The sequence below is a fragment of the Notolepis coatsorum genome (assembly GCF_963971535.1).
Source record: "Notolepis coatsorum genome assembly, chromosome: 19".
Taxonomy (NCBI): Eukaryota; Metazoa; Chordata; class Actinopteri; order Aulopiformes; family Paralepididae; genus Notolepis; species Notolepis coatsorum.
This window is the reverse complement of record NC_140183.1, coordinates 50,306,979-50,324,370: the sequence shown is the minus strand read 5'-3', so window position 1 is coordinate 50,324,370 and position 17,392 is coordinate 50,306,979. Positions and strand designations below refer to the sequence as shown.

At 41.9% G+C, this 17,392-nt stretch overlaps 1 protein-coding gene across 1 annotated transcript in view; it reads right to left on the bottom strand.

Annotated features, from left to right (window-relative positions):
- The window catches only part of myom3 (myomesin 3), a 153,664-nt gene that overhangs the window by 82,274 nt on the left and 53,998 nt on the right, over positions 1-17,392 (bottom strand). Inside the window, exons 6-9 of the mRNA XM_084335719.1 lie at positions 15,423-15,515; positions 13,264-13,352; positions 6,080-6,124; positions 2,629-2,769 (exon numbers count right to left, since the gene is read on the bottom strand). Coding sequence (XP_084191845.1) covers positions 2,629-2,769; positions 6,080-6,124; positions 13,264-13,352; positions 15,423-15,515 — 368 coding nt within the window. The remainder of the gene's footprint in view (positions 1-2,628; positions 2,770-6,079; positions 6,125-13,263; positions 13,353-15,422; positions 15,516-17,392) is intronic.

Sequence of the window (17,392 nt, the reverse complement as noted above, 5' to 3'; positions counted from 1 at the left end):
TCAAATACATATGACATTAACAGTAAGCTTTGAAAATAATTGTACTGGATCTCTGGAAAAACATGCATAAGACAACTTTGGGAAATATTCTATATATATGACTGTCGACAACAAATGTATAAAGTCTGCATTTCAAGTCACATATGGGATCAACTATTTCCATATCACATTACATCAGTTTCTACAATGCATATTTCAAGAACAACTTCTATTAATAGATATAGTAATAGGTAGGAATAACAAACGTGTTGTAACAATTTTTTTCTGGATAAGAGATCAGTGTTGAGGGAGATGTATTAACTAACTATTGTATCCTACCTGAGAGTGTCAGTAAAGCATCAGACAAAATATGTATTAAGATGGTTTGAGGTCACAATTAATAATTAAGGTAAGGTGTGACTGAAATGGGATTTTCAATGCTAGTTCATCTTCAAACACTATTGCTTCTAAAATGTATTCAATAATGTTATATTGAGGTAAAAATTCTACTTGGGTCAGCATTCCACTATTCTTTTTAATTCTCTGCACTCAGAACCACCCCTTGATTTGATAGAGAATATTCATTTCATACATGAATATTTACCAAAGAAATAGCTGACTCGCCACATGCACTTTCACCGCTCACAGCTGGCTGGCTGAATTCAAAGAATGCCTCATAATGTTACATCAGATGTAGACGTTCCACACTTGCAGTACAATGTCTCAGGGAGGAATGAAGTATGAAACTTGAAATTTGTTAAAATGTATTTGAACAAAATGGTTTGATAGCCTTTTTGCATGATACAATTTTTACTGCTTTGATTTGAAGTCTGACTTCAACAGCCAACTACAGCCTAGAATGTGGGAAACATCACTTGCAGGCGAGATGAAATGTGTAAACGATACCAAATTAAACACCAGGCAAGAAAATAGTTTGCTGCTATTAACTATATAATATTATATCAACGTTAAATCCTGGAGAAAATTATAAATAATTCATAATAGTTTAAAAAAATCTATCAACATCTAAATAAACACATTTATAAATATGAATAATAATCATTGTAAATACAACATTATCATTATCTTCAATTTAGTAATTTTCTTTAAATACTTACATTTAAAATATACTTACATACTAAAACATTTTAAATACTGTAGCTCAAGCTCCACAATTTCCTGATAGCTGGTATGGTTTGATATTATCACACACCTTAGATTCTTAGAATCTCTATTTTCAGAATTGACCTATATCAAACCATGCCCTCTTTTCTTGATCCTCCAATCACAACTGTTGCTTCGTGTCACAGAAAAGTAAACACATTACAGCTTTTTTCAATTGCATAAACACAAAATTCTAAAGTATTACACAATTATCAAAACCTTATCAAGGAGCAAAACATGGGCACCACTATAAGCACAATGTCAGCCTCACACTTTTTGCAAAACAATACACACAGTGATTTGCAAAACACTAAACACACTTGCATTACATTAGACACAGAATGTCAAATTACCACACATGAGCCAATTGGTTAAACACAGCCATCATGTGCACAAACACATGATTGCTTAATTGTAGACACACCAATCAGGTTTACGTAAGAACTATAAAAATGCAGCAGGTGAGTTCACCTGTCTTCAACCAAAATGGAAGGAGAGTGAAGTACACAGAGAATGTGCAAAATATACAATACATTCACCAAACACTATACAAGACCAATGATGCAGACTGATGAAAATATTTTTTTCCTCTCTCCATATACCCAAGTCAGTGAGCATGTCAACATCACAGAGAACAAAACATGTCCCATTTTACCATACATTCTCTGGCCAGATCCTGCTAGGCGAAGAGATAATGTCTAGTATTTTCTCTTATTTTCTCTATTTAATATTTAGTTGTTGTTTTACTGTAATTGTAACCTGTACTGGATACAGTATTTTCTTGTTTGTCTGATATTTGCTGAGCTTACAGTGTTATGGACACTACTGTAGTAGCATGAAAACTGGGACATATTTTGTATTTGTATATGGAAATAAATAAATTATATTTTCATCAGTCTGCAGAATTGGTCTTGTGTAGTGTTTGGTGAATTTATTGTATATCTGCCCATTCTCTGTGTACTTCACTTAAAGTGCTCTAATCACTGAGAAGTAGAATTGCTAAAAGTATTTTACATTAAGCACAGCAGTGTGTAACTGCTTGAAACTGAATTAAGTCATATGAAACATGTGTGTTTCATATGTTAACTAAATTATTATTATTATTATTTTTATAAATTAGTGTATAGTTTTTACAAGAGTGTTTAATTTAGCAAAGGATCTGAGGTGTTCTGCTAATTGTGTGTGTGGTTGTGCTAATTGTGTGTAGTGTTTTGAAACATCGGGCCCTGTTTTCAAAATGTTGCTTAAGCAATCGAAAAAAACTGTAATAACATTAATCATGGGTCCATTCTATATACAGGAGGTGTGTGCCAGTGCTGTGATATTGTGCATGCTAGCTCACTAGCATGGCTTTTATTTCATGTTATTAGTTACAGCTGTGTTGTTTACCCTTCTATGACATGTCGAGATGTCTGCTATGACATGTCAAGATGACTGTTAGAACTCAGTGCAGCTGGTCTCAGTCTACCTCAGCCTTCCACTCACCATCTCTGAACCAGGTGACACCCTGCTGGAAGGACAGCAGGGCGGAGGTGAAGCCACACTTCAGGGTAAGACTCTCCCCTTCCCTCACCCAGGATGGAGGGAATGTGGCGTCAAACTGGGCATCCTGTTCCAGAACTAGGACTGAGGGAGAAAAGGGGGAGTGAGAGAAAGTGGTGGTGGTGGTGGTGGTGGTAATGGTAGTAGTAGTGGTGGTGGTTGTGGTGGTGGTTGTGGTGGTGGTGGTGGTGGTGGTGGTAGTGTTGGTGGTTGTGGTGGTAGTGGTAGTAGTGGTGGTGGTTGTGGTGGTGGTGGTGGTGGTGGTAGTGTTGGTAGTGGTGGTGGTGGTAGTGGTGATGGTGGTGGTGGTGGTGGTAGTGGTGATGGTAGTGGTAGTGGTGGTGGTGTTAGTGGTGATGGTGGTGGTGGTAGTGGTGGTGGTGGTGGTGGTGGTAGTGATGGTAGTGGTGGTGGTGGTGGTAGTGGTGGTAGGTAGTGGTAGTAGTGGTGGTGATGGTGGTGGTGGAGGTGTTGGTAGTGGTGGTGGTGGTGGCGGTGGTGGTGGATGTAGTGGTGGTGGTGGTAGTATGATCCAGAGACAGGAAAAGGGATGGGAGGGAGAGGTGCTGAGTAAAAGAACGATAAGAACGAGGGAGTCAAAAAGCAAAAGGCAGGAGATACTGTAGGTGACAGGCAAGAACAAGAAAGCAGATGATGAGAGATGAGGCATCAGCCTCCCCAGCCTCATCGACGTGTTAAATCCAGAGAGAGCGGCGACTTTGACATCTCTATGCCGTCGAGTGCAGTAGTGCTACAGTGACATCACATCTCATTATTCTACCCGAGCCAGAAGTAAAGCTCATGGTCCCCTCCTCGATTTCTCTCACTCGTGGCGGGTAGAGAGTGAAGACGATCAAAGCCGACCAGCGGCTCTTAATTACCTAGAAAGAACCCCTCATATGTCGACTGACAAGAGGCCGCAATGGGAAAAGCCCCCCCCCCCCTCCCTCCATATCCTAGAGCACACTGACAGAAGGAGGGTCTGGAAAGGCAGGATCCTTTTGGCAGTGAAACACAAACAAAGAGGAAAATCAGAGAGAGAGATAGAGGGAGAAATATGACTGAGGACAGCGGAAAAACGAGGCGAGGATGTGACAATTTCCTGAGTGTACACAGTTCCTGACAAGCTATTCCTTCAGCCCTACGCTTCGCTCGGCGGACAAAACGCTGAGACGCCGCAATGTGGAAGTGAGAAAAACGTTGGCTACAAGGCCTTGTCAAATCCCCTCCGACGGATGACGGATCCAAGAGGTCTGTGACAAGTTTTCTCATAATGTTCTTATTCTCCTCAACAGAACAGGCAATCAGAGGAGTGCGCTTGGGCTTTAATAAGACACCCCCCCTTAGATCTGCCCTTCTCAATAACCCTCCTCCCGTTTCCTCCAAAGCCGCAATGATTATGATAAACGTGCCGCTAGCTACTCTTTTGTTTAGTAAGTGTTGTGGCAATATTATCATGTCATTATAGATCTGTGTTGAGATATCATACATATTCTATCTTTGTACAGCTTGACTGGTTCAATACGCTCAGACAACTAGGCTACAGTGTGTGTGTGTCTCTTGAAGGGACTCCAAGGTTATATTTTCTCTTCCTAGCCAAGCCATGTTATTTGATTCCCCTAGCTGGGGACCACTTTGTTTACTTATTCGGTCATATCTGAGTGTCTAGTGTTGCGTCTCTCAATTGTGTATAATGTACATTCTGACCAGAGCTCTTTGTCACTTTGCTGGTCAGACGCTTGTGTGTGAACATGATGTATCTGTCTGTAAACTGATCTTTCATTGTGGCCACAGTGAAATAAACTATGTTTCTATTTTTATTTTATTTTTTTTATTGGTCTTTTTCCCCCTCCATTTTCCTCCGATTTTCTCCCATCCCAATGTTAGTCGTATGCCAATTCCCAGTCCCTTCCTGATCGCTGCGCACTTACCCCCCACAGTCAGATCATCTGGGAGAGTGGAGGCTACCACGTGCTTCCTCCGACACACGTCCAGCCAATCACCGCTTCTTTTCACCTGGCAGCGCGGATTCTCATTGAGAGGGCGTAGCGTGTGGGAGGACCACACTATCCCCCTCACGTCCAATCCGCGCTTAGCAGGCGCCCCGACCGAACTGTAGGAGTCGCTGTTTACAACGACCCGGACCCACCCCGCCAGCTTCTCCCACCCTCTGATACAGCCAATTGTATCAGTGCAGACGGCCAGCCAAGCTGGTGACAACCCCGGAGCTGTGAGCTGGATTCGAACAGGCAAATCCAGCTCAGCTCCGGGGCTGGTGACGAACGCAATCTCCGCTCGGCCACCTAACCGCCTACTATGTTTCTATTTTTAATAACTCGACTCAGAATGATTACAAAACGGCTCATCCTTTGTCCTTTAATAATTTCCGTAACATAAGTCATTTCTGTTGCAAAATATGATCCGCACACACGGCACCGTGTGAGATAATGAAGTATCAGCCCTGTGAACATGTCAGCATGCCTCAGCTCGTGTTCTTAGGCCCCCATAGCATTACATGCCTATAGGCTGCGTTTTCCTTTGTGCCGTTTTGCATCCCCACGTTAAGGGAAGAGTAATGGCTGCAAAAAGGAGCTGTGAGTACTGGGCTCATTAGACCACCGCATCGAAAACAGCTGTGTGGAGTAAGTTGCTTTCACTTTGCGCCCGGATGGAGTTAAGCAGAAGGTTTACTGGAGGGGGAAATGGCTGCGAAAAGGAGCTGTGACATCAAAAGGAAGAATACTGGACTCATTCTACGAGGACCCCGGCAGCTGTTAATGGCCCGGGCACGGCCTCCTGTGGGGTCTACAGGCTGCATTGTGAGTCCTGCCCCCCCATGGTGGTAGCTAATCCAGGACAGAGAGTGGCTTCACAGCCTGGAGCAAAATGGAATAATTCCCCAGCAAGTTTCTGGGATGAAATATACATGACTCTCCCTGACACTCAAATCACAGATATTCGTTCACCCCTTACTGGAACCATATACCCCACACAAAGGTCTGCTTACACCCATGCACTCACATGTACACACCCACACACACACACACACACACACACACACACACACACACACACACACACACACACACACACACACACACACACACACACACACACACACACACACACACACACACACACACACACACACACACACACACACACACACACACACACACACACACACACACACACACACACACACAAATTCCCTGTCCTCTGTCTTCCACCAGCGAACTATAGTGGTCTTTGCAGCAGCACCAGTGTTGTGCCTGCTACTGTGTTCAAAGCCACTCAGCCCTGTTGGTTTATTTTTTTCTGGAGAGAGGAGCTTCAAAAGCAAGCAGGAATATGAAAGGGGACATTTGTCATTAGGCGGCAAAGGGAAACCTACCAGGGGTCTTTGAGCACTCTGATCCAGCCACAGCTCCCTGGTACGCTGAAAGGTAGAATGTGTGTTGGGGGGGGGGATAGATAGAGAGATAGAGAGAGATGAGACAAATCATTCCTGGCAATTTCATGTTTATACGAAATCACATCCAATATTCCCTTTAACCTATTTTTAACAATCAAAGGTGAGCATGTGAAATATGGAGGACGAGGGAGAGGTGCCCCTTGAAGTGTCTCATTAAGGCCCTGCAGTCTAACACTGACATAGGACAGGGGTCAGCAACATTTACTATCAAAAGAGCCACTTTTCCCCCCTCCCACAAAATAAAATGCTCAGGGAGCCGCACAACCTATTTACCCTTAAAATGAAGATAACACAGTGTATAACGTTTTATATATTCCCAAGCATACCCCACATTTAGCATAAAACGCCTGACAATTGCATACCCAAACTATTTATTATACTTTATACTTATAGCACACAGTTTGTTGCATTAATGGTATTATAAAGCAACAAAAAGAAATGTTTTTACTTTTTATTGCTGTTTTTACCTGTTATAACAAAGGAAAACCTCAAACTCTTATGAAGAGGAGAAAAAATACTGGCTGTGTAGACCTACTTTGAAATAAAACACAGAAAAGGAGAAAAAACACTGGCATCTGTAGACCTACTTTGAAATAAAACCCTGAATCATACTTCCTGCTTCTGCTATGCAAGCTGCTTTTCACTGTCGCTCCGTGTTTTTCTTCCTATCGCTACCTTAATGATTTATTATAGCCCTTTCAACTCTAAATACTCTGTATGTTAACTCCCTGTTCCTATGGTACTTCTCCAGAACTGTGAATTTATTTATTTAGATTTATGACCGCAGTACTTCGCCGAAAGGAGAGTAGCGAGATCTCTCCGTGGGAGGACCAGCGAGATGAAGAAGTCTCCGTCTTATCAGCTACACACAAAGGACTATATCGGGCACTGCTGAAGGCGAAGATATTTATGAAAGGCGAGAATACTTCATAAAGACCCCGGCTGAAAGAAAACAAGACCCACCATCACCAGCTAAGTACCTAGCTTAGCTTCAGTTTAGCCTAACCTAAAAAGACAATTAATAAGGGAAGATGCCGGGACTCGGCTCTCCCACAGAATGTACTAGCTGCATGAGGAAGAGTAAAATGATTGTAGAGCTGGAGGCTCGAGTTACTATCCTGCACCAAATCCAACAGGATGAGCGACTCATTGACTCTATTTTTGAAGCTACTACAAATATAGCCAACGCTACCATGATTGAGACCTGGCCTAGGCTAGTTACAGAACAGCACCACCCAAAAGACGGTCCCTGGCACATGCAAGGAGCTAGACCAAAGCAGTGGACCACCGTCAAGGATAAAAGGAGAAATAAACGAACCAGGAACACGACTATTACCTCGCCCCCGGTACCGCCAGGAAATAGTTTCAACCTACTCTCGGAAACACGCATATCAACACCAAAAGCAAAGAGACATAGAAGCGTGGCTAACGACGCTAGCGAAGCAAACAGCGAGCGGAACGGAGCTCACGCTAACGACGCTAATAGCAGGAATACCGGAGCTCACGCTAACACTAGCGAAGCAAACAGCTTGTATGCCGGAGCTCATGCTAATGCTAGCGAAGCTAACAGCCGGCACATCGGAGCACACGGTAACGACGAGACGACGAGGAAAACAGAGCCACGAGCGACACGGCTAGCAAACACGACCCAGACCGAGCTAACGGCTAACAGCGAAGAGACTACCATGCGCCGAGGAGAGCGTTGCGGTAGCCAACGCCGAAGGTACGGGACCAGCGTTAACATGCCGGCTATTGAGAAGGCTAGCGAGGCTTCACCAAGGCCACAGGACTGTGGTAAGAACCGGCAGGCTAGGCCTAGCCCAAAAACAAACGGCCCCAAAACTGTTGGAAAGAGAAATGCTAACCTCACACAGAAAACAGACTGCATACTGATTGGAGATTCCACAACAAGGTATGTGGAGATGGCAAACACAGAAAATATCTGTCTAGACAATACATCTGTGAAAGAGCTGGCCGAAATACTTCCAACACTAATCAGACCGGGCATAACAAAAATTGTCATTCACTCTGGATCGTTTGACATCCTGCGAAAGAAGACTGGCACAGAGACTTTGAAAGACGATTTCACACGTTTAATGAACACACTAGACAAACATCAGTCTGTGTACATAGACACTGATGTGTCCATCAGTGGACCAATTGCATGCTTTCGCAGAGGGCAAGAAGCCTTTAGTCGACTCCTACATTTTAATTCATGGTTAGGGTCTGCATGTCTTATACACGGCCTGAAATTCATTGACAACTTCAATGTTTTCTGGAATAACCCAGAACGTTTTCAAAGAAATGGCTTCTTCCCAAATCGCTTAGGTTCGAGGCTTCTAGCAGCAAACATGCGTCATGCCTTAATGGCCTCCAAGAAAATCAAACGCATACCAGCACGAGAGATAATCACGAAGGACACAATCTCGCCACGAGGTGCAGCAGCAGCAGAAGGCGTCCCCCCCCCCCCCCCATATCACACAAGGCCATCTCGTCTGATCAAATGTCCCCGAAAGTACAGTCAGTACGGTGCAGTATAGCACAATTGCCATGCCATCTCTCAAAACATACCGGTAATCATAACCAGCCAATGGCATGGTGAAAAATATACGCCATCAATGCGTTTACCTGCTATTAACCTTAGGGCCATCAAGGTCAAGCCAAAGCAGACCTCCTCTAAAGAAGTCCAACAAATAAAATTAGCCCTCCTAAATGTCAGATCACTGAATAATAAAACATTCTTAGTAAATGATCTGATTAAAGAAAATAACTTAGATTGCATCTGCCTAGTAGAGACATGGCTAAATAATGACATAGCTACATCAATAATGATAGAAGCTTGTCCACCAGACTATAACTTTTTTCAAATACCCAAAAAAAATAGAAGAGGCGGAGGAGTTGCAGCAATCTTCTCCTCAAAACTCTTGTTTAGAATCACAGAACTAGGCGAGTTCATGTCGATGGAATATCTTGCCATTGAGCTCAAAACAGAATCAACTATTATCGTCACAATATACCGCCCGCCTAGACACTCACCAATATTTATACAGGAGCTCTCTGAACTGATCTCACTATGTGTTACCGGATATGATAAGGTGATCCTAAATGGAGACTTGAACATCCATTTTAATAAGAAAACAGACTCCAAAACTATAGAACAAAAAAATCTACTGGATAGCTTTGACCTAATACAGCATATAACAAATGCAACTCACAGGCTTGGGAATACACTAGACTTAGTTATAACAACAACTGGCCTAAGCATAACAAATATCTCAATAACTGAATTACCTCTCTCCGATCATCACTGTATATTTTTTGATACTCAAATAACCCTTACTAAAACAAAAAAATAAATCATAGTTCAAAAGAGACTCCTAAATGACAAGGCTGAATCAAAGTTCATTGATCTTATCAGACTACATGAACCACACAATCATGACAGCTCTCTAAATGAAATGGTAGAAAATCTCAATGATGCAATGTCATCTATATTAAATTCTGTCGCCCCATTAAAAACGAAAAAGAAGAAAACTAGAGCCTCCCCCTGGTTGAACTATAATACGGTCAACAAAGAAAAAAAGAAATGTCGTGCAGCGGCAAAAATGGAGAAAAACTAAAACCACCATATGCTGTGATATATACAAAGATGCTTTAACTGCTTATAATAAAACCATCCGCTTAGCAAGGAAAGATTACTTCTCTAAAATCATTACAGAAAATGCTGGAAACTCCAGAATCCTTTTTTCCACTATTAATGTACTACTCAACACTGCCCCTACACCTGATCAGGGCCAGCATCACTCATGATGGAAATAAAGCTGATTGCGGCAAACCGCGCAATGTAACCATGAGAAGTTTCACATGCATCACATTAGATGTACTCTGCAAAACTGTCTCAGAATGTAACTCCTCCACCTCAGACATTGACCCTATACCTACAGCCTTCTTCAAACGGGTGTTTAATAGTGTTTCAAGCCCTGTGCTAGATACCATAAACACTTCCCTTAGGACTGGTATTTTCCCAGATGCCTATAAAAAAAACAGCAGTTGTAAAGCCATTACTAAAAAAACCTAACTTGGATAGTAATGAAATGGCAAATTATCATCCAATATCCAACCTACCATTCATTAGTAAAGTACTTGAAAAGATAGTTTCAGTTCAAATAAATTCCTTTCTTGAAGAAAACAACATCTTAGAAGAATTTCAGTCGGGATTCAGAAAATATCATAGCACTGAAACTGCCCTCACCAAAATAATCAGTGACCTCAGACTAGACTCTGACGAGAATAAGATCTCCATCCTTATCCTGCTAGATCTCAGTGCAGCATTTGATACAATCGATCACGATATTCTAATCGATCGTCTTGAAAACCTGGTCGGTTTCTCAGAACATGTGCTAGGCTGGTTTAAAACATACATCAGAGGGAGGAAATTCTATGTTAAACTAGGAGATCACATGTCTGATATATACGACAACAACTATGGAGTTGCACAAGGGAGTTGGTCCTTTACTCTTCTCCCTTTACATGTTACCGCTGGGTGATATCATCAGAGAACATAATGTAGATTTCCATAGCTATGCGGATGATACACAACTGTACATATCTGCTGAACCAAATGATACAGCGATTAGCTCCATTACAGACTGCTTACTGGCAATAAATAAATGGATGAGTAAGAACTTCCTGAAACTAAACGAGAACAAAACTGAAATTCTAATTATCGGCTCCAAAACTAAAAAAGAAACATTAATAAAGAACCTGGGGGGACTAACCCCTTGGATCAAATCTGAGGTCACTAGTCTCGTGGTTATCATAGATTCAGAACTGAACTTCAATGCTCATATTAGCAAAGTGACGAAAACATCGTTCTTCCATCTCAGAAATATAGCAAAAGTACGACCATTTATTAATCAGAACGATGCTGAGAAGCTAATTCATGCATTCATATCTAGCCGGTTAGACTACTGTAATGCACTTTTCACAGGTCTCCACAGAGAGGCTTCAGCTAATCCAAAACTCTGCAGCCCGACTGCTAACTAGAACCAAAAGGAGAGAGCACATTAGTCCAGTCTTAGCTGCTTTACACTGGCTTCCTGTAACATTTAGAATTTACTTTAAGGTCCTTCTCCTTACATACAAAGCTATAAATGGACAGGGACCTAGCTACATCGCCAACACTCTAATAAATTACACACCAGCAAGAACACTGCGATCATCAGCTGCTGGACTACTAGAGGCTCCCAGAAGCAGTCAAAAGAGGATCGGTAATGCAGCCTTTATCAACTATGCCCCAAAACTATGGAACAAACGACCCCAAAACATGAGAGAAGCCAACTCGCTAGACATCTTTAAAAGGCAGCTTAAAACCTCTTTGCTCAGGCATTTCACTGATAGATATCTGCTACCACCTAGTGGCAAAAGGAAACATCAGGGATATCCTGACACAACTTGTACTTACCTGCACTATTCTTACCCTGCCTACTCTTATACACTGCCTATCAAATTCATGTGTCAGTTATCGCACTTTTTACTCCTTACTGATGACTATTTTTCCAAATGTGATTATTTGTATTACTGAATAGAGAGCCTATTAGGATGCTAGATCCTAATGTGAAACACTGTGATTTACCATACCTTGCTATGCTCGCTCATGCCTGTATTTTGTATGTCCGTTCTATTTTATAATTTTTAGACTATTTTTAAACTGAATAATTTTAAACTATTTTTATTATTTGTATTACTGAAAACTGTAAGCGGAGAGCCTATTGGGATGCTAGATCCTAATGTGAAACACTGTGATTTGCCATACCTTGCTACCTGTCTATCTTTTTTATGCCCGCTTATGCCTGTATTTTTTACTGTTGTGAAGCACTTTGAACTGCAACCTCTTTATGAAAAGTGCTATACAAATAAAGTTATTATTATGCAGCTCTATTTGAGTCCTTCCCTTATTTGTGGAAAATAAAAAGTAAATTTTTCGTTTGCAAATTTCGCACCACATATCAGGCATACAGGTAAGCCTGCATCGTTAGTCGTGAAAGCAAATTAATCTGTCCACGGCGAATTAAACCCTCTATTTTCCTCAGACATTCCTCTTTCTGGATTTATCCATGGTTAGCTTACTGGGGGGTCGGAAACTCAAGATTAGCCACTTGCAGACGGCAGGGAGAGGCGCGGGGTGTGACATACTGTATATTTTAGTTGATGGTATAATTTTGACTAAATATTTTAGTTGATGAAATATTTTTTCATTTCAGTGTCACAGTATGACATCGATCTCCAAAATAAATTTTATTTTTTTGGGCCAGGGAGCCGCAGCTGATTGGCTAAAGAGCCGCAGGTTGCCGACCCCTGACATAGGAGGATCTGGCTGCCTGGGTCCTCACGCTATTTCTAGGAAGCCTGGGTCATTTACAGGCTGAGAAAGAAAAATTACCATCTTGCAATATGAATAAAAACATTTTCAATTGTCAACAGTGCTGTAAAGCAGCGCTGTTCGCTGTACCTGAGTGGTATGGTATACTACTACTACACACCAGCGCTAGCATTATATATGTGTGTGGCAACGACCCTGCTGCGCTAAGCTCTGATACGAGCTGACATCCATATATCTGCTTTGAGGCTTTGATTCATTAACAGACATACAAGACAAAGATAAAAAAAACATGAAACTGTTGAAGAGAGGAAGAGTGGACACACACACACATACACACACATATACACATACACATACACACACACATGTACACACACAAACACCCACACACATATACACACACACACATGTACACACACAAACACACACACACACATATACACACACACACACATGTACACACACGCACGCACGCACGCACGCACGCACGCACGCACGCACGCACGCACGCACGCACGCACGCACGCACGCACGCACGCACGCACGCACACACACACACACACACACACACACACACACACACACACACACACACACACACACACACACACACACACACACACACACACACACACACACACACACACACACACACACACACACACACACACACACACACACACACACACACACACACACACACCACACACAAGCTACTCACAGTTCACTACCAGCGTCCCGTAGGTCATAGCTTCACCCAGGGGGCTCTTGGCCACCACTTTGTACTCCCCGGCATCTTCAAGAGAGCACCTGGGAAAAAAGCGGATGATTTTGTGTGTGTGTGTGTTTTTGTGTATGTGTATGTGTGTGTGTGTGTGTGTGTGTGTGTGTGTGTGTGTGTGTGTGTGTGTGTGTGTGTGTGTGTGTGTGTGTGTGTGTGTGTGTGTGTGTGTGTGTGTGCGTGTGTGTAAGCAGAGTCTTTTATTCTGTGTTGTGATGTATTTAACCATAGCCTAACACGGCTCAAACGACCAATGTAAGAGCAGGAGGGGAGAACTAGGTGGTTGTTCCACCAATCAATCAGGTAAAGATGTTTGAATCTAAATCCTCTCGTTTTTGCTAAGTATGAAATGCTACATTTCATGATGCTACAATGATAGACATGATGCTTCCCAGAGGGATGGGATAAGCAAGACTCCTCGAGTTTTAAGCTGAATTTTTCAAAAGGAAAAAAAAAATATATATATTTCCGAGCCTCTTATCGGCAGGTGGTTTTGCAAAAACACCTGCCAATTAGAGGCTGAGAAATGTATTTATTTCTGAAGAATTTAGCTTAAAGCTGCTGGTGTCTGTGGAAAACCTTGGGCTTGAAAAGTGATACAGAGCTTGCTCTATTTCTACAAGTTGTACTTAGTGTGTTAAAAGTTGTGGGCTATTTAAAGTAGTAATCCGTAAGATCCTCGTTTTTGGTCGTTCCAGCTTGAAAAGCTTTCCAATGTATGCAAACTACTTCTATTCATTCCAAACAAACTGCTGTTGCTGCTGGTGACATAAAACACATCACCTCCTGTGTACCGGTTTAAAAAAATTAAATAATAGAAACTTGTTTGCTTGTCAACTTTTTCTTTTTCTACCAAAAGTTGAACCTAAAATATGTTTCTGACAACATTTATAGTGGTAAGTCTGATATGATATTTCTGGATCCTGAGTCGTATTTTACTGTTTGATGGTACAGCGTTTCTATGTAAACACCTTAGTTTGCCTTTAAAGGTACTTAAAGGTAGTAGTTTTCTTGCAAACAACTCACTTTTGTTTGATAACATTTCCACCAGAATAGACAGAGTTCTATATTCTACTTAATAAATTCCCTACTTCATATTTTATCTTACCATTTCTACCTCATTGGATACCTTTACATATATTGAAATTATACTTTTGATGTGTTTTGGTTACTTTTGTTTACCAAAATAGTACACTTGTGAATGGTGTTGTAGAAGGTTGTAACGTGTATGGCTGTGTGACGTCAACTTGTCAGCATTAAAGAACCGCACCAGGGTATCTTAGCCTAGCAAAAAGCGAATCAGACATTATTGTTTTCGGGATTTAACACACACCCATTTATTACCAAAACATACTGGTAGGCCTATGACCTTACGGTGCCTGGTCATATGGATCTATTCAGTCAACATGTAGATAGACAAAAAGATTAACAGACACTAGCCACATCGTTACTAGAGATGACAAGTTAACGTTGTGCCGGACAGCAGACCTGTAGACAGGAACTCAGGAAGTGAAGTGAGTCACTGGCTCAAGTTAAATCAAATTAAACCTGTTGTTACTGTACATCAAGTACAAACAAGGAGCGCCTTAACCCACTTAGTGACCAAACATGGCACTGCAACCAAATAATAACAAACATTTTGTAGGCACATCTGTGACTGTTACAAGGTGTAACAAACATGTGCTTTGAATTAGTAAATGAAAGCACATACTGTAAGAAGTACCAAGAATATATATCTAAGTACTCTCAGAAAAGTATAGAAATAAACTTTCAAAGCTTCCCACACCCAAGTGCACATGTGCGGAGGCGTATTGCATAGGCTATATCCTATTTCAGAAACATAATTTTCAGTAAACTGTTTAAGTTGGAAAAAGAGAATGTTTATCAGCGAGCCTCCATCTTGAATAACAGAGACATGGAAGTCAGGACCAGGTTGTTATACAATTGTGTTACGTTACATAGTGAAGTAGATGTGTGACGGAAGAAAAGGCTAAAAACAAGGCATTCTAGCATGAAAGGCTGCGCTAAAAACGAGGCGTTTCAGGCAGGCCAGTAACAGACACAGGTCAGTAAGACACACACACAGACACATACTGTACCTTCTGATCTCCAACGAGATGAGCCCAAACGTCTGCTGGAAGTGGTAGTTCCACGGTGAGCTATACACGCTCAGAGGCACACCGTCCTTGTACCTGCAGACGCAAATTGGTTTGAAATGACCAAGAAGGTTCTGTTCTTGGGTATCAAAGTAAAAGCATGCGACAGGCTGTTTACAAGACTTAAACAGGTCTTTCGCTAATAAAAAATTAGACCAAGAACCATATAAGTCCATTTGAAGTTTTCAGAGGAACAATGTTTTCAAACTTTATTATCTAAAGTTGGTAAGAGTGTAGGGATGTCCGATATTATCGGCCTACCGATATTATCGGCCGATATCGGCATTAAAATGTGATATCGGAAAATATCGGTATCGGTTTTCAATTTTTTTTTTTTTTATACATTTCTATAGAAATGATGTCCGATATTATCGGCCTACCGATATTATCGGCCGATATCGGCATTAAAATGTGATATCGGTTGATATCGGTATCGGAAATTAAGAGTTGGACAATATCGGTATATCGGTATCGGTAAAAAAGCCAATATCAAGCATCCCTATAAGAGTGTTGTGTTGACTCATAGTTAAAGACAGTTGAGGATGAGCAGTTTCTTGTGATGTATCACATTCACACGGTTTTCTAAACGGATATTTTTTTTTTATTCGGTGCAAGGGTCCAATTACAGGGGAACAGTACCACCCGGTCGCAACAGTGGCTTGGGAGGTAGAGCAGTTGTCTGGTAATCCGGAGGTTCCCGGTTCGATCCCCGCTCCTCCCAGGCAGCGTGTCGAAGTGTCCTTGAGCAATACATTTGTTCCTCACATTTGACCCATTCACTTACACATTCACACACCGACAGCGGAGGCAACCATGCAAGGTGCCAACTGGCTCATCAGGAGCAGTTAGGGGTTAAGTGTCTTGCTCAAGGACACTTCGACACGCTGCCCGGGAGGAGCAGGAATCAAACCGGGAACCTCCGGATTACCAGACGACAGCTCTACCTCCCGAGCCACTGTCGCCCCAGAGGAGCAACATGCATGAATTCTGAAGATGGGTGTAGTTCCCCTTTAACTCGACTGGGCCTACTTGGGGGTGGGGGGCTTTGATCTCTCATTCCTTCTTGTGCTCAGTATTGTTGAGGGCACAGCTTCTTGGAGCTCATTGAGCAAGAGATGAGTCCCGTCTGGCACGGTTAAACCCATGAGCCGCCTGGATCTCGGCTCTGGTTCATGAATACTGAACATACATTCTTTTCATCAGTCAGTCCCTTAGCAGCTCTAGTGTCAAGGTCGTCATGTGTGAATACAGGTAATATCATTTGAATATATATTACTATATTCCATTCAGGGATCAGAGCCGCAGTCCTCATGGAGGTTACTGTGTGTTCCTGTTAAAGTAACACCTTGTAGGATTGGAGCCGTTCTATTTCATTCTACCCTCCCAGTGGTCACGTTTTCCTCTCTGTCTTCTAATCTGCTGTTGAAGGCGGGCTCCCTACTTGAGAACTACAAGACTGCACACACAGCTGACAAGTCAGTCACACAGTATTTCTGCCAAGAACATACAAGCTATGCTTATAGTGACCACCCAAGCACAATCTGCGACACTCACTTGTCATTTTATTTTTGTATTTGTGATGTTGTTTTATTTGGTAGTGTAACTTGTAAAGAAACAAAACAAAAGAAAACATCTCAATTCCTCCTGTGATGTCATGATGTTTTCTAATAAACTTGAAACTTGAAATGTTTAGAAATGTTTAGAATATTTCTTCCATATATCTATGGTTTCTTCCATCAATGTAGCACATAACCATGGGTAACCAACCACTCCCCAAACATTCGGTGCAAAGATACACAGCAACAAACCTACAACAAATTGACCGGATTGGCATTTGTTTTTCAATGGTAGTAAATCTGTAAAAATAACTCTGACGAAATGCATGTGTTGAGGATATGTGTTGAGTTGTTGAG